At 38.8% G+C, this 21,314-nt stretch overlaps 4 protein-coding genes and 1 pseudogene across 10 annotated transcripts in view; 4 read left to right on the top strand and 1 right to left on the bottom strand.

Moving 5' to 3' along the window:
• The first annotated feature begins 4,248 nt into the window (after positions 1–4,248).
• LOC104817426 lies at positions 4,249–10,286 on the top strand. 6 transcript variants are annotated; one of them, XR_772527.1, is made up of 12 exons: positions 4,249–4,428; positions 5,262–6,353; positions 6,438–6,791; positions 6,898–7,048; positions 7,264–7,404; positions 7,483–7,546; positions 7,637–7,786; positions 7,862–7,920; positions 8,347–8,481; positions 8,636–8,727; positions 8,924–9,074; positions 10,093–10,286. XR_772527.1 is itself a non-coding variant. In XM_010546622.1 (10 exons), exons 2-10 carry the CDS (start codon positions 5,268–5,270, stop codon positions 9,005–9,007), a joined length of 2,400 nt encoding a protein of 799 aa, XP_010544924.1. In that variant the 5' UTR covers positions 4,249–4,428; positions 5,262–5,267; the 3' UTR covers positions 9,008–9,818. The 6 variants fall into 6 exon arrangements, 3 of the variants coding, with proteins under 3 accessions (XP_010544924.1, XP_010544925.1, XP_010544926.1); XR_772526.1 differs by having other exon boundaries at positions 5,262–6,791; positions 7,519–7,546; XR_772525.1 differs by having other exon boundaries at positions 5,262–6,791.
• A 120-nt stretch (positions 10,287–10,406) lies between these two features.
• LOC104817425 (transcription factor PIL1) lies at positions 10,407–12,937 on the top strand. 2 transcript variants are annotated; one of them, XM_010546621.2, is made up of 7 exons: positions 10,407–10,692; positions 10,811–11,432; positions 11,529–11,627; positions 11,779–11,847; positions 12,003–12,068; positions 12,159–12,481; positions 12,631–12,937. In XM_010546621.2, exons 1-7 carry the CDS (start codon positions 10,649–10,651, stop codon positions 12,701–12,703), a joined length of 1,296 nt encoding a protein of 431 aa, XP_010544923.1. In that variant the 5' UTR covers positions 10,407–10,648; the 3' UTR covers positions 12,704–12,937. The 2 variants fall into 2 exon arrangements, with proteins under 2 accessions (XP_010544923.1, XP_010544921.1); XM_010546619.2 differs by having other exon boundaries at positions 12,147–12,481.
• Positions 12,938–13,442: 505 nt separating this feature from the next.
• LOC104817424 (charged multivesicular body protein 7) lies at positions 13,443–15,861 on the bottom strand. The gene is made up of 8 exons (XM_010546617.1): positions 15,481–15,861; positions 15,331–15,390; positions 15,057–15,224; positions 14,774–14,956; positions 14,523–14,653; positions 14,136–14,304; positions 13,872–14,001; positions 13,443–13,802 (listed from the first exon to the last, which is right to left on the bottom strand). The coding sequence occupies exons 1-8, from the start codon at positions 15,679–15,681 to the stop codon at positions 13,558–13,560; spliced, it is 1,287 nt and encodes a 428-aa protein (XP_010544919.1). The 5' UTR covers positions 15,682–15,861; the 3' UTR covers positions 13,443–13,557.
• Positions 15,862–16,604: 743 nt separating this feature from the next.
• LOC104817422 lies at positions 16,605–19,097 on the top strand (annotated as a pseudogene).
• Positions 19,098–20,457: 1,360 nt separating this feature from the next.
• The window catches only part of LOC109116831, a 1,305-nt gene continuing 448 nt past the window's right edge, over positions 20,458–21,314 (top strand). The window contains exon 1 of the mRNA XM_019202943.1: positions 20,458–21,281. Coding sequence (XP_019058488.1) covers positions 20,766–21,281 — 516 coding nt within the window. The 5' untranslated portion in view covers positions 20,458–20,765. The remainder of the gene's footprint in view (positions 21,282–21,314) is intronic.

The following is a 21,314-nucleotide window of genomic DNA, read 5'->3' as shown; positions in this document are numbered from 1 at the left end:
GCCTCGTCCGAAATCATGTTCACTGCATGAGATTATCGTGACGCGCATTGAGGCATTCGTGGGTGCTACAAACCACGATTCCATGATTAAGGGTTATCGATGACTGTGTTAGACTTTTTAAAAAACGCGTTTAGTGACCTCTTAACACGTTTTTTAAAAAGATTAATTATGGTTTTATTCCACTTTAACCTTGTTTCTAATTGCGACCATCGGACTCCATCCTATGCAAGCATGACGACAGTTTCATAGGTTGCATGATTCACGTCGTCGCCATTTGTTTTTCATCTGCAGTAGTTTTTTTCCCCTTTTTCAATAAGAATGATAATTAAAGTAAAACTGACTTTACGAATAATTTAAAAAAAAAAACGTAAGGCGAATCGAGTGCGCTGACGTCATAATTCTTGCGGATGACGCCAAGTTCACGAGACAGAGAGGCAAATGCATGGGTAATAAATGCTTTTCCTTAAAAGAGAGGACCTAGTGAATCCACCACTAACACCAGTTTGCAAGCACGAGAATGCGAGACACCGAACTTCCTCTTTCAAACGACAGCATTTCACATTCACGTGTCTAATTCCACGTGTCATCTTGTTATTCGTCCAAATCCACAACCACCCTTGAAAGAAGACAGACGGAAATGAGATTAAATGATTAATTATAAGCAGCGTTGTTCGTGATTGTGGATCGTTAATTATATAAATCATTCGTCCCATAATCAGAATTCATTCGAGAGAGATCCACAAAAAAAACGTTTTGTTTTTGCTTCTGAACATTTTTTCTTATCGTAAAACAACAGTTATACCATATGAAATTAGCCGGAATCAAGTAGATGTAGGATCAAAATATCACTCACATCATCATTATATATATATATATATTCATAGTATATATATTAATATTATACATACATATATATATATGTATATATGAACAAACCAAAAACAAAGGATAGAAAGTAAAAGGGTGGAGATGTTCCCCACCAACCCTACCACCATCCTTTCCCTCTGAGTGTCTCCGCCTCCTCTCCATGCAATTATTATTTGATATATTTTTCTATCATTTAGTTTAGATTGCAAGCGTTAATTAATAACATTAATTCCATTAATTAATTTCGTTTTAAGAATAATAGTTCGTATATATTCAAACCCGCAACAATCAAAAAGTCTCAGATTTTAAGACACTCCATTCATGGTTTGTTTGTTTTTTCAAATTCCCATCATAATGTCTGCTCCTTTCTTACGTATTCACCGACGATTTTTCTTCTATTTTCCAATTACCGTACGACTTTTTTTTTTTGGTTTATAATTTTCATGACACTTGGGCTGCTTTAATGGCACGATTTCCTTGTCTCGTGTCTGTTTTGTTGGCCCTATCGTGGGGGCATATCTTAGCATTTTTCGCTTTGCTTTCTCGCCACCTTTAATCTTGTCTATGATCTTTAGACTAATTGTTTGATTTAATTAATTAAATTTCCTGTTTTGTTTGTTGTTGGTTTGGGATGTATTGTCTGCATTTTGATAATCAAAACCATTAAATTCTAAATAAATACTACTATACGATTCTTCTATATTTGTTGATTAAGATACATATATACGTAAAAAACTAAAACTAAAACTCTAATTTCATTTTTCCCATACAATATATATATATAATCTTCACACACGAATTAAACGGTCCAAACAAATTTGTGAATTTTTTGGCTATATAAAAAAAACTTAGAAACACAATGCAGAGTTTATATTTTCTTCGATGTATTTTTATTAAATACGGAAAAATTTAATTGGTACTCCCTAGGGCTGGGCACAAATACCCGAAAATCGGGTATCCGTCGGATACTCGTCTCACGGATACCCGATTTTAGGGTACTCGTAATTTTCAAATCCGAATCCAAATTAGGGGTGGCCATTTCGGGTTTCGGTTCGGTTTTCGGTTCGGTTATTTCGGGTTCGGTTATTTCGGTTATAAAAAAATCATACCCAAACGGTTATATAGATTTAATCGGTTCGGTTCAGTTCGGTTTCGGTTCGGTTCGACTCGGTTTTTGCATAATAAAATTATAACCAAACGGTTATATTTTTCGGTTTATTCGGTTCGGTTTTAGATCGGTTCGGTTCGGTTATGATATTTTTTTAAAAAAAAATTATTAATCCTACATAAATTTCAAAATATCTATTTAAATAAATGCACAAAATGATTAATAATGTAAAATAAAATTATAAAAAATCTAAAAACTTCAATAATTAGGATAAAAATTAAAAACATTACATTTTATGGTTTATTGGGTGAAATATATAAGGTTAAAAGTGAAGTATAAAAAAAAAATAATACTAATAATAATGAGGATAAAAATTAAAATATTAAAAAAACTCAATAACCGTTCGGTTAACCGCGGTTATTCGGTTATTAACCGAACCGAACCGAACCCGAACGGTTATTCAACTTCTTCAACCGTTCGGTTATTAAGCAAATAACCGAACCGAACCGCTTAATGAATATATATATGTAAAGGAGGTAATGATGAGTGCTGCAAAACCTGGATCCTAGCAGCCGCAATTTCGAGTCTTTTCTTGGAATTGAAAAGATCCCATGGCTTATGGTTGCATGCCTTCACGAACTTCCCCACAGATGCTGCCTTTGTGAAGTTCACGAACGCATACCCTTTGTTCATCCCACTCCTGCCATGCATTTTATTTTAATTTTCCATTTTTTTTATAATCAACGCTCATTGACATTGTTGTCTTTTTCTTTTGAATTAAGCATCAATCAATACGGCAATATGGCTTTTGTGTACATAATCATTGACCTCGGTTATTCGGTTAATAACCGAAATGGCCACCCCTAATCCAAATCCTGATTTTTCAATACCCGTGAATCCGGATCCAAATCCGGATAATAGAATTTTTAAAACCGGATACCCACGGGTACCCGCGTATTATGATTATAAATAATTATATCTTATATTTATAAAATATTTTTATAAAATACAATTATTTTAGATGAAATAATTTCATATTTTTTTAATATTAATTCAAAAAAATTAAATTTATTATTATTTGTATCTTATTATCTCTTTTGTATAATATATTTTATCATAATTCATCAATTTTTATAAATATATCTTCATGTTTTAAAAATTTTATATATGAATATTGTTGTTTTTCTTAAATAAATTTGGATCCGGATATCCGCGAGTACCCGACTATTATTCCGGATACCCGTACCCCGGATACTCGTAAATACCAAATCCCGGATACAAATCTTATAGTTAAATACCCGAGTCTCCCGAATCCGAATCTAAATCTCTCGATTTTTCCAGATATCCGACCCGTGTCCACCTCTAGTACTCTCAAGCATTCAAAGGGGATTTGTAAAAAAAAAATGTATTCAAAGGGGGGTTAAATAAATCTAGTGCGATGTTCCTTTTTCTCACGAAGCTAATTAAATACATTAACGTGTGCACAAACTCGATAAAGTAAATAATAATGTGTGCGTGTGTATGCCTTTATAGATATATTGTATTATAATTTATATTGCATGATTTAGATTTCGCACACACCCCGTGAATGATTTTATCAAATCTTATAAGCACGATTAAGACCCTAGCTATATATGACGTTATTTGCATGGCACCCCCTCCACGTGACATTTCATCGCCTTTGTCCGCATATGGTATCCCATTACCAAAATTTACAATATAAAACCACTCTCTCACAACTTTTAATGGACCGTAACTTTATAAAACCATGACGGTTTGCTAAAAATCCGTGGGACGAATATATTTTATATATGCTTTTATAACATAATGTTTCACGTAACATGAAAATAGTACTAACCCTAACGCTCAACTTGGTCCCATGCACCTAAACCATTTCAAGTTTAATTAATGTGGAATTAAATAAATATGATACAAAACCCGGGTTGATATTATTATGTAATCAACTCTCTAAAGATGTTCACCTCACCCCCTCTTTTTTATCTGGTGTATTATATACATTCACGTTTTATAAATTGAAATTTTAGAAGACATCTCGTTTTTTTTTTTTTTAAAAGAATACTAATAAACTGTAACGGAGTTAGAGATCGACACGTGTACTACCACACGATCCGACGGCTGTGGAATAAAACCATCGATGGGCTGGTTGTTGTTGGAATTCTGAGAAAATCGTAGGGGTAAATCTGTCCGACTTGCGCGCAGTATATAAATGGAACTCGGCCGTTCCGCTTCAGGATCTCAAAATCAAAATTCAATTTCCCCGCCTCGTTGTTTTCTTTCGACACCCCTCTCTCTGCTGAGTTTCGAATTTCCGTTGTCTTCTCCGATTTTCCGGGAAGAATCTGCGTTTTTTTGTTGGGATCTTCATACTCAAATCGTTAATTCGGCTATTTCCGGGGTTTAGAGTACTTCCGGCTTCAAACGGCCAGTCGACTGTAAGCGATTCTTCACTATAGCTTCATTTTTCCCAATTTAGTTTTGTTTTCGTAGTTGATTTTCATTTCGATTCAGTATTGAATCGCTGAGTTCTTGCCGCTATTTCGGTTATATCGCATAATCAATTTTCAAATTTCGATGATCAAATGTAGCTACGATGATAGTGAAGGGCTTATTCCCCGGAAGCCAGTTGTGTATGGTTTCTATGTTTGTTTTTCCTAGAAAATTGAACAAATATAATGTAAAAGTCGGTGAAATTTTGGTGTGGTGAAGATTTCGCGATGATTAGGGTTTAGTAAGTTGTTTTTTTTCTTTTTTGTTTCGGATCTTCTACCTGGTTCTGTGCTTACTATCTGCTTCATATTGGCATATGCGATTTGTTGTCAGTTCCTTTTTGAGTTTATTTTTTTTGTCAAAATCTTGTATCGTTTTTGTTCGTCGCATAATCACGGCAGATGAGAGTGCATTCGCGTGGAAGGGCTTCATCGTGTCCTGTTTTTCAAATATATTTATTTTCTTATCGTAGTATTGCTTCTTAGGGATGTATACTTTGTTGAAGTTTCTCGCTGTCCCCCAACTATTTAATCTTGATGAAGCTCTTGGAATGCTGTTTTGGTCCTTTACTGGAAATGTTTGTCATGGTTGTGTTTATAATCACACCTATTCTGATGTAAAGATGTCTCATCTCCTAGTAGCCTAATGCATGTCAATGTAGGTAATGCTCAGTGCTTATCATCCGTAGGGAAAACTGCGGAACGTTTCTTATGCATGTTTATATGGATGTTCTATTTGAAAATCAGAAATAGGTGATCCCGTGCTTCTGATTTTTCAGGAACAAATGAGCGAATTTAGGAGTTCTGGCAGCAACTATTTCCCATGTAGTCAATCTAGAAAGATGTCTATCGGAGTGTTGGTGGGTTCACCGCCCGAGAGGAATCTCGAGCCAAATAAGGGTGATGGAAATGCTCTGCCTAGGGTAGAAAAGTTGAACTCAGCTACGGCAGCAGACTTGGAGATGAACAAGAAAGATAAAAATAACTCAGCTGTGAATCACGTGAATCCAGCTCAGGCTCCAGATCATCTGACCTCACCTTGGAGGTCTCCTAGAACCTCTTATAAAAAATTGGGAACTCTAGAGAATGTTCTTTCAAAGCAAACTTCTAATTTGTCTTACAGCAAAGGAACATGGAAGGGACTTAATGAAGTAAATCAGGCACCAGCTGCATACTCAGTTCAGAGGCATCCAGTCGCAACTTTTCAGTCCAACGATTGTAAGTCAAACCGTTATGTGAGGAAGAAAGGAAATGGTGGACTATCAGAGAGGATGGAGGAGTCTACACCTGTAGTCTCACAGGAAAAGGTTACATCAGAGGGGATGGCCATGGATAAACCAGACAATGCTGAAAATGGAAGCACTGATGCTTTGAGAACAAAGCTGTGGGAGATACTTGGAAAAGGTTCATCACCAAAAAAACAACATTCCAATTCTGAGGTCCCAGAAGTGGTAGATAACAACTCAGATTTACGACAGGACAAGGATCCAAATGGTGATCCACTTGTCAAGCCTAGGCACAATTCAGATCCTATTGAAACTGATTCTGAAAGCCCTGTAAATGCGACCCAGAGACCAGTAACTAGATCTTTGTTGCTGAAGAGAGTTTCAGGTAAAGAAACTCAGAAGAAACCCAAAGCTGGAGCAAACTTAGGTCGCAAAAAGATAGAACAAGAAAATAATATATTCTCTTTTGAGGAAGGGTTGCTGGGGAAAATTGATCCTGCAATGAATGTCAGCTCCATGCCAAAGAAACAAAAGACAGGGAGAAGAACTGTTAACCAATGCCGAAAGGCTCACTCTCTTGAAAAGGTTGATGCTGAAGGGATTCTGAGAGAAAAGGATAAGCATGAAATTCTACCTTCTGAGAATGTGAGAGCTGATAAAACGTCTTCATTGTCTAATACAAAAGGCCGTTTTGGTGGTTTTGCTTACAAGGACAAAGCTCCTTTACAGAAACTGCAGAGTGACATCAGGGAAGAAGATTTTCATCAACCACAAGCCAAGGAAACATCAACAAAACCAGGAATTTTGCGTGGAACATCAGAAAGCCGGGGTAAACATGAAGGGCTGAGTAATCCATTCAAGGAAAATCCTGTCGAGCCACTAGATGATTTCCATAGTCCGACGCTAGGGTATCCAACCCCCATCTGTAGTCCCTCTCCTTGCTTTTCTCCTGCAGTAACTCCATCACATCTTTCGGATAACAGTCCCATGCTAGAAGAGACAGAAACACCTATATTTAGCTTTGGAACCAAGAAAAATTCCCAGACAGCATGCCAAGCAACAAATACAGAACAGGAATCATCTGTATCCTTTATAAACTTGAGCTATGGTATGATTAGTGAATAAAAGTGTGCATGTGTAGGCTTTAGTTATTCCTCTTCCACTTTTGTGTTTCCTTATTAATTTTCAGGATTTCTTAGAGAAGAGCAGAGATTATCGTTATAGGAGAGATAGCTCGGCTGAGCCAATTGAAGATTCGGTAGGCCTGTCAGAGTCTTCATCAGATGAGAGAGATTCAAATGGATCAGAAGAAGATTCACATGCAATGAGACATTACCACTGTATGCGTTTATTGTTTTCTGATGCAGTTACCTATGTTAGAATTCATATAAATATGCTCCATTCGGAAAAGATCAACAAATTCTGTTCATATTGGAAAATCTGCATAGGGTGACTAAACTATTTTCCTGCACCTTATTGAAATTGGGCTCCTTGGCTCTCTTTCAACTTCCTGACGAAGTCCACATTGTAGTAAAACGTGATTGATCTGACACAGATTCTGGAGAAGAAGAAAGACGAAACTCTCTGCATGGTTGTCGTAGGAAATCTTTGTTTGTATTGCACTCTGCTCAAAGAAACTCCAATCCTGCAGGGACTAGGCTAGATGAGCCAAGTCCTACTTTGTCTTCCCCAAAAGGTATAATGTACACCTATATGCCTTCACATTGTCATTTTTATGCAAAGTTCTTATTATTACTTCTCTTCCCTGGAACAGGGATCCATGAAACTGATTGCTTCCCGGGGTCCTCAGAGTTGAATGGAGATGATGGGTTGGGAAGGTTTCTTCACAGCGTTAAACACTAGTACTACTTTCTTCTCTATTACGACTTAGTTATTCTCTAAGTTGAACTTGAATTATCATGTCTCAGGGCTATTACACTCTTTGCGTTGGCTCTTCAAAACTTCGAGAAAAAGCTGAAATCTGCAGCTAGAAAAAGGTCCTCAGAAATTATAGCATCAGTCTCCGAGGAAATAAATCTACAGATGGGGAGTGTCCAGTCCCATATCCTTACAGATGTGTATGTTTCCTGAACTAATCCTGTGTTGCAGCTTTGATATATTTATTCATCAATCATTATCTTTGTACTGTACAGGAGAAAGCTGAGTAACCTAACAAAAACAAAGAGGAAGCACGCTGAGACAAGAGTCCAAGGTATAGACGTACAACAGAACTCGTTCACTCTGACTTGCTTTGCGATCATTAGCAGATGAAAACATAAAAACATATTCACGAGTAAAAAAGCTGGCGTTTTAGCAAGTTTGTTTATGGATTCAGCAAACTACCTACAGAAAAAGGGCTCATCCTTGTCCAGTTGCTTAAACAATGGTTACATTTATGGCTTTTAGAATTAGGGTTCTCTCCGGTATTTCATCATTCTGCAGTTCTGGTTGATGAGACATACAATTTGCTCCATAATTTTTATTAAGACGATATGCTCATGTTGATTTATAATTAGAGTATCGTATGGACGTTGCATCTAGAAGTTGTACTTGTGTCCACCCTTTGTATAAGAAAATGCCAAACACCGACCTCAAGCTTTTTTTTTGTGGTATCTGATCATGTGATCATTTTTGGCAGAGAAACAAGAAAAACTGAGGATGATACGGGAGAAATTGAAGGACGAGATAAGTCATAATCTTGAAGATTTCAAAAGTAGTATTGAAGAGCTTGAGGCAAACCAGACAGAGTTGAAAGGAACTATAAAGAGGCAAAGTAGGTTATCCTAATTGTTCTGGAAAATATCTGCTTAGCATGATGCAGCCCCCCTACATTACCTACTTGCCTATTCGCTTTGTTTCTTCTTTAGTTATTATTGGATAATTGTCTGAGTGTTGTTGAATTATATATGTCATCTTCCATGATACAGAAGCATCGCATCAGAAACTTATCACCCAGTTGGAAGGAGAAGTTGAGGCGCAACTCGTCAATGCAACGAGAAGAATCAGTGCTGTTAACGAGGCAAGTCTTCATTACTTTGTGTTTCATTTCATCACACGCATGGTAACCTCATGTCATTATTAATAACACACCAAATCTCAAGGAAAACAACATGTCAATAATAACATCAGGAAGCACCACAAAGCTTTAGCCTCCACCGGTGTTTTCTTCATTGTATGACACGTTTACATGGATCTTTCTGTGTGAGTCGTCGCAGTCAGCAAGAGCAAAGATGGTCCAGCTGAAGAAAATTGTGGCAGAATGCTTCAAGGATGAAATGGTATATGGTAAGAGTGAGTGACATGTGTTATTATCCTCTCCGGACAAGACAGACAGCATCAGAGCCGTTTCTGCGACCAATTACTTGGGTAAGTCCTTCTCTTTACTTACTTGGTCATGAGATTTATATCTCTCTCTCTGACTCTTGCTTCTACAAACTATCGTTTTCTTGCTGGGTCTTAACCTTTTTATGTTCTTAGGTTTGGTTTAAGTGAGTGAGTGAGTAGTTTGTTATGAACTTTAGACCAGAGGAATTTTGTGTAGCCGTTTGTTATAACATTTCTCCAAACTTCACGCCAAGTGCACAGTGTCGGTCCTGATGTTTAGAATCAAAAATCAAATGCGCAAAAAAGGACAACAGAGTGGGGGACAAGAATAGACAACGGGAAGGGGAGAGGAGGTTGTTGGATCACGCGGAATCACGTGAACCGCACGCTCCCTCGTACCCCACCTCCTCTGTCTTTCCTCTTTTTTTTTTCCCTTGTTCTTTGTTTGTATGCATGTATGTATGAAAAAACAGGAAGGCATGTATAGGAAAGGCCAGGTGTTCGGATGGGAGTCGAATGTCGGGGCCCGGGAACGTTTCTTGATTGTGGGGACCTTTCACTTGGGTCCGTTTATCACTCATTTCTTTGATCCCCTTCTCTCCGAATAATATTCCTTTCCATCTCTCAGTTTACATAATTTTGGTTTATTCCCTCCAGTTTTAATTTTAACTAGTCATCTTACAAAAAATGATTTTATTGTCACTTTTTTGTAGACCTGCGCTTTTACATGATTTGAGTCGACGGTGTACCTTAGCCTGTATTTCTTGAATTTGTTCGTCATAACCATTTTAATGTCTCTTACTATTTGTCTCATTGAGTTACTATTTTATTTCTATGGATATATATATATATATATATATGTGTGTGTGTGTGAAATAGAAAGATCGCTTGAGAGATGTAATTGTAGGAACATCCTGGGGGAGGTTTGTGGTATCATATGAGCACTGATGAGAAAAGGGTTCCATGGCCTTAGAAAGATAATTCATTATAAATATGAATTGGATTTGACCCTTTGTTTTGTTTTTTTGTTTTTTTGTTTTTTTGGGGGGTCCGTGAATAGCAAAGGAGTGGAGTGGGGTGACCACCGAAAAAATAACGGGAGACCACGCAAACGGCATCCCACTTTAAACATAACGGGGGATGGAACTTGTTGATTTGATGATGGGTGTGGTCGCTCTGTCATAGGTTGTCTGTCTCTCTGTCAAACATTATGCCTAGTTTTTTTTTTTTATAATCAGATCATTTTCCTTCCTATATTCTACTAGAAACCAGATATCTTGACAGTAGAAATTCACTGAAGGAAAAGAAAAAAAACGAAAGATTGTATTTTCAAACGGAATAATCATTGATATGATCAATTCAATGAATATAAGATGCTCGAATTGCATTAACAAATATCAGCTACGATTATAATCAAATTAAGCCTCTACTAATCCCAATTATTATAATCCCGACTCAGTACAAGCTTAACAGTAAATGAAACGGGGTCTACCAAACCAAGGGGCTACACACAGACTATAACCTTACCTCTCCTCTCTCACATACTAGAAGAAGGGACTGAAGTCGAAATCTCCTTTTGAAGTAAAATAAAAAAAAAAACATTTTCACTCACTTCAATGGAAGAAGACCCCTTTGCACCATTATCAAATTTCATATCTAAGCAAGTTCTCGTTTTCATCTACTTACTTACGCTTTTAAAACGTTTTGTACATATATACACGTACGTATGCGTCAGGTATGATGATGTTTTAAACTTCAAACGTGATTCCTTGATGCAGGAGATTAGAGGAGCATGAATATATGGAGCTGGTGTGGGAGAATGGGCAGATTCTTACCAGAGGCCGTAGATCCAACGTCTACAGCACGAGGAATCCACCGTCTACAACATCACTCTTCTTGGATTTGCATGAAGCCGACAAGAATCTTGGAGATACCCAGGTCGTCCCTGTTGGAGAAAACACACGTGAAGAAACTGATAAGTCGACCAAGGAGAAGATCAAGTTATCAGTTGCTGCGCATAATAAGAAGGTGGCAATACATGTAGAGCCAAAGACCGAAGTGGGTTTGCCTGCACACAAGATTCTTGTGAAGGAGAGAGATGGTGGTCGTGTTGAATCGACCGTGCATTCTTTAAAAGCCATGGCCGATCAAACTAACCACAAGGAGTTGGAGTTTTCACCTCCAGACGCTCAATCAGTGGCCATGGGAAGGTATAATAGGTATAGAGAGAAGGTAGGGTCAGTGAAAGAAGAGAATGAGAGTAGTGACTCACTCGGCTGGTCAACCCAACTGTGTAGCTCTTCTTTCTCCATTTGCTCTCGTGGAACTTCCCAAGATCCCATCATCTCTTCTCCGAGGAGAACATCCGCAGAATCTGAAGGATCCATCCACCTGAGTACCGTAAGAGAATTCTCAGATTTGTTTTGTGTTTTTGCCAATCATGTTCCTTCTCTTCTCCTCAGTCTCTGAACTGAAGAAGCTCTTGCTCCAATGCAGAATACGGATGTGGAGTCAGAAGATGAGGGGCCGCAAGTTCCTGCAAGAAAAACGACTAAGAGGAAACAAAGTAGAGATTTTGATGACTTGGCTGAAAGGGTGAGCTCTCAAATCAACTAACATATAAAGCTAATCAAATGCATCCATGAAAATATGGATCAAGAGGACAAAAAAGCTTCCCCTGTCTGATCTTTGTTTATTTTCTCGTAAACCAGAATCTAATGCATCGATTTGCGATATCTGCAAACAGGAGCAAAGACACGAGATAAAAAAGAGAATGATTGCCTTGCGGAATCTACTACCTAATAATTGTAACAAGGTTTGTCATAGACCCATTCATTTTGTTTTGAGATTAGATAATGAAACAATAAAGACGAAACACAGGGGAAATCTATGTGTTTCATGTTTTCATTCACTTTCTTGGAAGAGATTCTGCCTCACTAACAAACATTACTTCCGCTCAATCATGAATAGGATAAGAAATCATCATTGTTAGATGAGGCTATCGAGTATACGAGGAAACTTCAACTCCAAATTCAGGTAAATAAATATCAGCAATGTTTTCTATCAATCCCAGAAATCAAGTAAGCACCACGTTCTGACCTGACCTGTATGTAGTATATATCTCAGTTCCGCTTGATGTCAATGGCGAACGGGTTTGCTGCACCACAGATGATGTATTACTCGCCTTTGGTGCATTACTCTCCTTTGGGTCTAGGATTTGGCACACCGCCATTTGTGTCTTCACCAGTTCCAGGACCTGCCTTACCTAACCAACCTGGACCGGTGCCCTTTTCATCTTTTTCCTTCTATCCGATAGAACCCTCTTCCCAGCAGTGTTTTCGACCGGCTGCTTCTTCTACACAATTTCAACGGTCTGATTCCGTCTCGAGTTTAGATAATTCACAAAAGCAGTCAAGCAGTGGTGAATGGACCATCCCGACTTCTATCAGGTGTAACATTGTTTATTTTTTTTATGGCTCTGGTCCTGAATAGTATAGCTCAGACTCCTGCAATGCAGTAGAGAGCACATAGGCTTAGCAATGTATAACTTTATCCACATTAATGGATGTTAAACGTGTTCTTCTTCATCTACACACAGGTCAAGAGCGAATATCCAGAACATGTTGATGACCAAACAGGGAAATGAATGCAGTTGGGGAGGAGCCGTCTAATGGAAAAGATCGAAGTGCCTACCAAAGAATACCTGTATGATGAAGCTGCACAACAAAAGCATTCATCTCAGTGAAGATATGCTTCTGATCTTTCAAAACTTAGCTTGTAGCTCCTAAAGGAATCGAAAAAGCTGTTCATGGAACGAAAAAGAAAACAGCAATAATAATTACCTGCTCAGATAGAGGTTTTGTAAATATCCCAATGCAAAGGGCAATGTTTTCTTTGCGTTCTTCCTTTCCTTCTCAAGAAAGCAGTAAAGAGTTCAGACAATTTCAAGCTAAAACACAGACACTAAAGATAAATTTCCAAAATACAGCATTGCATTCTTGAAAGGGCACCACCAAATCAGCAACAGCTACATTGGAGGGCTTGGGGTGGATCTCGGAATCATAGTTTGGTCACTAGCTTTGATGGCTAAGAGTACATGTCAAATGCATCTGTATATTACAAACTTCTGCAGCACAACAGAAATCCATAATTTCCTTTCCAGTTCAGGAAATCAAAGATATATACATATATATGTATATATGTGTGTGTGCGCGTTCATCTCCATTGAACATCTTCACAGGCAACCCATTCAACGAGGTGCTCCTCCCTGGAACTGCCACTCTTAGCAAACATTTCACAAATCATAAACCCTGCTCCTTTTTACACCAGAACGCAATAAATATGGATCTATTAAACATTCTTAAACCTATTCCTCTCAATTCTTTGAAGTCTGTAAACGTGCTAGTATAATTGTATTGTAAAACAATAGGATAGCATTCATAAAGAAGATATGTGTACACGATTACCAATGATCACACATAAGTTGATGGACAGGAAGAACATCACAAACCAAAATGTCTTATAGTTACGCAGCTTCAAGGATGCGCTTTTCTGTATCCTTCAATTGGACTGCTTCAGCCGTTTGCTGCATTGTTTGATCTGTAACAGAGCTATCGGCAAACTTAAGCCCCGAGAGCATATCACTCAGTATTTCTGCAGGATCAGAAGTCACAGGTCTACCCTGGGAACTGCCACTTTCAAGCTCCATCTCTAGTTTCATGAATTCCTCTTCGATATCTTCAACTTCAATATCTGGATATGGGGCTGATTCTGCCATACCAACAAAAGGCAGAAGTGATATTTTTTTGTATATCTTTAAATTGTAAAAGCATCACTTACCAAGCGTTTTTTCGAGTTGCTTCTGCGATTCAATGGTTTCCTCAATTTCTTCCAAGCATACATGAACTTCTTCTGCGCTGATCTTGAACTCTTTCATAGCCCGAGCTCCAGTTTTAATAGCTTCAGAAACCTGCCGATTACACAATCATGGATCGAGGCATTCCAAATGAACTTTCTACACTCAAAATTACGGTGAGGTTACTAGTCAAAAGGGTTCAACATGATAAGCTTCATAGATGCAGATTCTTTTTATTCCTGAAATACCATTTTTGTTGATTCTGAATCTGCTACAACGTTTAGCATTTCCTCTACTCTGTTCAGAAGAGATGTGTATTTTTCTCTGCTCTCAGTTGCCAGCTTCAATTCCCTTGCATGCCTCATAGCCGCCTTCTTGTTTCCAGATTTTAATAACACCAAAGCTGATTTCCTTGAACTGCAGAAAGAAAAAGTCATTGCAGCAAGTCAATTAATTCCATAAGTACCATACAACTTTCCAGAATGACATGCTTCAAGGCAAGGAAGAAATGCCACAACATTATCAACCATTTTCTGAGGGTCTAGAGGTTCCAACAAAAATCTAGCGGATCATGGTTCTTGTGCAAGAAATTTAACTACATAGGAATATATGGTCAAAAATCAGGAGGGATTTACGTTTCATAACGTTGGTCAGTCACATCAACTTGATCCTGAAGCTTTTCTGTAGTCCTCAGCAAGTGCAGAACATCCCATTCCACACTTGAGACATTTGAAACTACTGCTTGTGTCAGGGAAATTTTAACACCCTGCAATACAGAACTGAGTTGGGTTTCTCAAGACTATTGCATAGCTCGCACTACATGTAAACCACAATCTTTCTAACAGCTATTACAAGATTAAAGGGAAAAGAAAAGACATTTTCTCACCTCTATACGTTCTCCCCTATTGATAGAGAGAAAATGCGCTTTTCCACATCCTGACAAGTAACTCAAGACAGCAGATGCTTCATCCGGCCCGTTGAACAGATTCTGGAACTGCTTCAACGTAACAACACATGTAGAAGTCCAGTGTCCCTCAGATAACAGTTTCACAATCTCAGCCACCTTTTCCTAGATATCGAACACCACATCAAGATACACTGACAACAACTTGTCCAAACCTGAAGTTTACGTATCTGATTGAACATGAATGATCGATGAGACGACAGACCTGCAACAGTGGAATAATAACAAGTCTATCTTCCCGAATTTTTTCTGGCGTCATGGCAGATTGAACCGTTAAATTCTTCAATTTCCTCAATAAACGTGATATGCGCCCACTGCCCGGATCTTCGAGATCCCTAAACCGCATAAGATCGCCATCATTATACATCACCGACTGAAAATTAACAAAGGAAAAAACAAACGGCATACAGTCAAACCCATGAACAAAGGCCATAAAGGGAATGACTTTTCAGCTTTCACTACTATACGAAGAAGCTCACCAGTACATGATCAATGCATAGAGGCGTCAACCCTCCTCGATCAAACCACACTTTCTTGACCTTCAGAAACGATAAAAGCAAGTGTTTTTCCACCGAACTAGAAAACATTTTTCCTCGAGAACCACAACGAAGCAGAGAAATAAGCCAAACCTGGATGGGATCAATAATGAACACACCGAATTGACGCGAAACCTTGAGAATTAAATCTCTCCAGAAATGAAATTTAGGTTCCCAATCGCATCTCTGCCCACTAAAAGCCTTGAATCTGGCTGTAGCAACCACCTCGTCGTCCCAGTCCGGAACTTCTCTTCGTATGAACTCTCTCACAGAATCCGGATCCATTTCCTTCATCCCGATGAATTCTAGGGCAAAATCAGCAGCAATTCGAAGAGAATCGTTAAGCTCTTTTAGTCTTTTCGTCCGAAATCCACGAATTTGAAAGTCGATTCCCGCCGGAAGCAAGCAATCGCGAATGTGGATTTTATACTATGGATCGGTGACCAGAGCGAGGAAGGCAAACAGTACAGGAATCGGCATGCTTTGTCGTTCGAGTCTTACGTTTCCGCACTGCGTGACGTTCTATGGGGGAAAAAAAAAAAGCTGTTTCGTACATTTCTGCATCATATAAATTCTAGAAAAATAATTGATATGCATGTGAGATAAAACCCACACGTAAAGGGTCAATAAATAAATATTATGATAATGCACAAATAATTGATAATTACAGTTTATCCTCAACTTTTAATAATACAGTAATATACACATTGATTTGCGTAGACAGATGGAAGTCATAACCGATACATTGCCGTTTATAATGGAATTAATCATTATGGATATGAGTGGTTAGATATTTTAATCATCCAATGATATTTGTTTCTCTGTAATATAAACATCGAAGCACAGTAAATGGTTAATCTTAATCGAAAACGACAACTACGAATGATCGTCATTACGAAACTGCGTAAGACTTGTGGTTTGGACTTGTTATTAGGCGGACTTGTGGTTATGAGAAAATAAAATGGAAATGTAAAATGACCATATCGAACATGCCACAATATATATTTACGTGGGTTATTCATATGTATAAACCCATATAATAGTCCCAGCAATAATAGAAAAAAACATACACAATTATATATATATATATATATGTGTGTGTGTGTGTATATATATAAGCATTCACCTCATGCATATAAATAGATAACCCCCCATATATATATACTCAACACTCCAAACAAAAAGACACAAGTTTTCAGGGTTGTCGAGTCAAATTAATGGAGCTTCTGAGCACAACCAGTTTCCTGACACTAACACTGGTCCTAGTTGTAGTTCCCAAGATATGGGAAGCCTGTCGGATTCTTATATGGCGGCCGTTTACGCTGTCCAGAAGTTTCCGATCGAAGGCAGGGAGTGTCAGGACCAGGTTACAAGTTCTTTTACGGAAACGTCCGCGAGATCAGGAAGATGAAGTCTGAAGCTATGGCTTCAGTTCTTGATCCCATTTCTCACGATATCTTCCCACGTGTTCTTCCCCATTACCACGCTTGGATTTCCCAATACGGTACTCCTTTCCACCATGAGATTCTGAAATTGTTGTTATATGTGGTTATATATATATATATATATATATATATACGTTGATGTTAAAACGGTGTTTTGGTTACATGTTACAGGAAATATATACATTCATGCACTGGAGAGGAGCAGAACCAATGATATATATATCAGAGCCGGAATTAGTGAAGCAAATACTGTCGAACAAATTCGGCTTCTACGGAAAATCCTTAATAAGACCCGAACTCGTTACACTCGCCGGCAATGGACTTGTCTTCGTCGAGTCTCATGATTAGGTCCGACACAGACGTATCATCAACCCTGCTTTCTCCATTGACAAGCTCAAGGTTTGATGATTTGGATCCAGGAAACAGAATTTACTAATTCATGTTTTAGAGAATTTTATTTTAGGGTGCGTGTATAATCTCTCAATCGAGCTAGTGGATTGCCAAGGTAATTGGCCGAGACGTAGGATCCTACAACGATCCAAACTCGTTAATCGCTTGTGTTCTTTTTCGTTCTTTCCCACTTTCATCACCGATTCAAATACATCGGTCAACACAGAAGATTTCAGTACATACCCCTTTTGATTTATCACACGTTTTTGTAATTTGTTTGGTCAGGTAATGCCGAAGCCCATGGGGGAATGCACGAGAAAGATGTTCCAAAGATGGAAAGAACAGAAGAGTGATGGAGAAACACATGAGATGAAGACGATGGATATGGAGACAGAGTTTCAGAGAGTGACGGCTGACGTCATAGCGACGAATGCGTTTGGAAGCAGTTATGAAGAAGCTGTGGAAGCGTTTCAAACGCAGAGAGCGATTGCCAAGTGTTGCGGTCCTTCTTTAAATAACCTCTTCATCACGGGATTCCAGTGACTTTTTTTTTTTGGTTAAAAGGTGATTCGTATTATATATCAAAAGAAATTACAGCCTCGCTTTTGCTTGTATGCAAAAGATTTTGGAACCCATAAGAAAATGGTAATAAATCTCAAAAATTACAGCAACACTAAATTATCTTCTTGTTTCTCGCGTCAAATAATACCAATCTGCAAGTATCGACTCCCTATCATTGGGTGGATTTCCTTTGATAGATAGTAAAATTGTTCTGATGGTTCGGTCGATCTTCCACCGAGTATGCTCCAGTGTTCTCTTCTTTCTCCGGAAAATCCGATGATTTCTTTCTTTCCACCCATTCCAGTAACTTAATCACATATACTTGAATTAATTAATCCCTTTTGGTCTTGGATGGTATTAAAACCTAACTTGTTTCTTGTGGTGTAAGGTACCTTCCGACGCCTTCGATCGAATCTTCAGATGTGGAAGCTCGACAGGAAACTGAAGAAGGCTCTCGAGAAAATCATAGACAAGAAACTTAACTCCAGGCCCAATAACTTAGGTCTGATGCTGACAGCCGCGGAATCTGACTAGTCAAACCTGAAGATGAGAAAGAACGAGATCATAGACGAATGCAAGACATTCCTTTTCTCCGGACATGAAACAACCTCGAATCTACTGACTTGGACGACGATGCTGTTGAGTCTGAATCAAGATTGGCAGGAGAAACTCAGGGTCGAAGTCTTGAAGGAATGCGGCAAAACCACTGTCCCAGATTCCGACACATTGCACAGATTCAAATTGCATGCTAAATGTTCGTGTCTTATTCTACAAACGGCTAATTCACCGACATGGTTGCTTGCACATGAAGAAACCCGTTTATAACATGCAGATGAACATGGTGTTAATGGAGACATTGAGGCTGTACTGTCCCATGATACTATTGGCCCGAAAACCGACAAAGGACATGAAGTTGGGAGACCTGAATATCCCAAAAGGCACAACCCTATTATTGATACCGCTAGTGAAGATGCACCGAGATAAGGAGATCTGGGGAGAGGACGCTAACGATCGAGTTCAGGCCTCTGCGTTTCACAAATGGCGTTACCAGAGCCGCTAAACACCCGAACGCGCTCATAGCGTTTTCGGCGGGACCAAGAGCCTGTCTCGGCCAAAACCTTGCCTTCACGGAAGCAAAGACAGTCATGGCCATGATTCTGCAGAGGTTCAGGTTCTCTCTCGCAGATGATTACAAGCACCCGCCAGCTGATAATTTCACTCTCCAGCCGCATGGTCTTCCCGCGAAGCTTCTGCCTCTCTGAGAGGCTTTAAAGGTTGCTTGTCGGAAAGACAAGTCTTCCTCTTTCTTGTCGGTTAAAGAAAACAATAAAAGGAAGAAACCTCATTTATGTAAACATATATTACTCCCCGGATGTTCTACCTTTACTGAAATAACCCAGATACAAAAAATAAAAAATTGGCGGGTATGATCCCACGTGGCCGATATCCGACAAATGTGAAACGCGTCGAAATCTCGAGCGTACGTTTTCTTTCGGTCAAAATGGATTTTGACTTTGACCCATCAAAAGCCCATGCTCTTTACCAAACAAATATCAGATTTTTTTAATCTTTAGTATAAAGTATCAGCTTTTTTTTTTCTCAGTATAAAATAAAAGATAAAAGATAGAAGGTAAAATTTTCTTTTTCAACATAAATTCGAGTTTTTATTTGAGAATGGATGTTTATTTGGATTTTTTCGATTTTTTTGAAAATATAGTTGAGATAAGGATAAGATCAACTTTTGAATTATAAAATAATAAAAATAAAAAAATAAATAGATTAGAAGGTTGATATGAGAGTTTTTTGCAAAAATTTACCAGATATGAAAGTAGTCAATATTAGGGTTTCCAGTTTCCAAGGGTCGTGCATGTGCATGGCATGGACGCATATAGTTAACCGTCCCCCCTGTTCTTTAGCCCGGGGAAGTTTCCCCACGTGGCACACGTTGATAGATGAATTGATGGAAACATCTCTGTGTTGAAACACAAAAACTCGCAAATTACAAATTAATTAGTTTAATATTATTATAATAAAAAATTTAACAAAAAATATTATTATAAAATTATCATGGAAAATCGTTAAATAATTAAATAATTAGGAGGGGGGGATCCACACGGAAACTTTGTGAAGGCGACTGACGTACACGAAGGCCACTGCTGACGAAGCACTGTCCATCCCTGTTGGCACCACTTGCTCTCTCCTCGTCTATACACGGGCACATACACACATATATATGGCAATGCAATGTACAATTAATGATGATAATGATGAGTATGATTACTTCACACCACATATATACATGATGCAATCTAAGCCAATACTTGCCAAAATACATGTATATATGTATATGTATATGTACACACGTACTGATTTTTGTTATTTACAGATATCTACCCGCAACTTTTTAAAATGAGTTAGAGAAAACACATTTTTATCACACTAGCATATGCCATAAGCTACTGACGAAACGTCAATTTAAGTTCCATATTTTATGGGACCTATGAAAGATATCTCTCCTGTTTAAAATTATCTGCCCGGTCTCCACAAAGATCTTGGTCTACCATATTTATTTATTTATTTATTTGTGTGTTTGATTGCATTATAAAAGTCAATAATAACTGGGATATTCATTATACTTGATTATAATGCTATCGTGTAAGGATCACTCGATTCGATTTTTTTTTTATTTTTTATTAACACGACGTTATGCTGATGTTTATCCAATGCAGTAAATAGATCGAACCCGTTGGACCGATCGGGAGGGAAACAGAGAAGGGCAAAAACGTAAATAGAGGAAAACTCCGAGCCGAGACTCAGTGACTCGGTATAAATATGGTTGTCTGAGTGAGGAGCGAGTTTACTCGTTTTTCATCTTTAATCGTGGAACGGGAAAAGAGCCCAAAAAACGGAAGACTCTCCAAAACGCCAGTCTCTTCACTTTCCACTTCCTTCTTCTTCTTCTTCTTCTTCTTCTTCTCTCTCATGGCGTCGGATGAGAGCTTGACGATGGTTTCTTCCTCTATGTTAGACGAGGACTACGAAGACACGGATGATGGGTTGCAGTACCAGACCCGGAACAGCAGCTTATCGAGGCTGTCCGTGTGCACAAGCTCCCTCCTGGACGAAAACGACGACGCCGAGGCGAGTAATCCATCGGAATTGGGAATATTCATGTCGGGTTTGTCCCTGGAGAGTTTCGACGGATCCGACGCCGATGGAGAGGTCTCGGACGTGGACAAAGGAGGGGGGAGGGAACACGACGGGTCGTCGGATTCCGACAAGGAGCCAGGGTTTTACTCTCTCCCGTCGACACCGCCTCACCGGAGAAGAAAACTTCCGAAGGCGGAAGGGTCGGAGGCGAGGGAGAAGGAAGGAAGTAAGAGTAATATGAGGAGAGAGAGGAGGGGGGCGAGGGAGAAGAGGACGTCGTGGATGGTGAAGGAAAGGGGAAATCAGTACAAGAGAAACAGGGCGGGAGAGAGGGAGGGGGTGATGGTGGTGACGAGGGAGGGGGGAGGGGGAGGGGGGGGG

The sequence above is a fragment of the Tarenaya hassleriana genome, unplaced genomic scaffold (assembly GCF_000463585.1).
Source record: "Tarenaya hassleriana unplaced genomic scaffold, ASM46358v1 Cleome27, whole genome shotgun sequence".
Lineage (NCBI taxonomy): Eukaryota > Viridiplantae > Streptophyta > Magnoliopsida > Brassicales > Cleomaceae > Tarenaya > Tarenaya hassleriana.
This window is presented reverse-complemented; position numbering and strand designations above follow the sequence as displayed.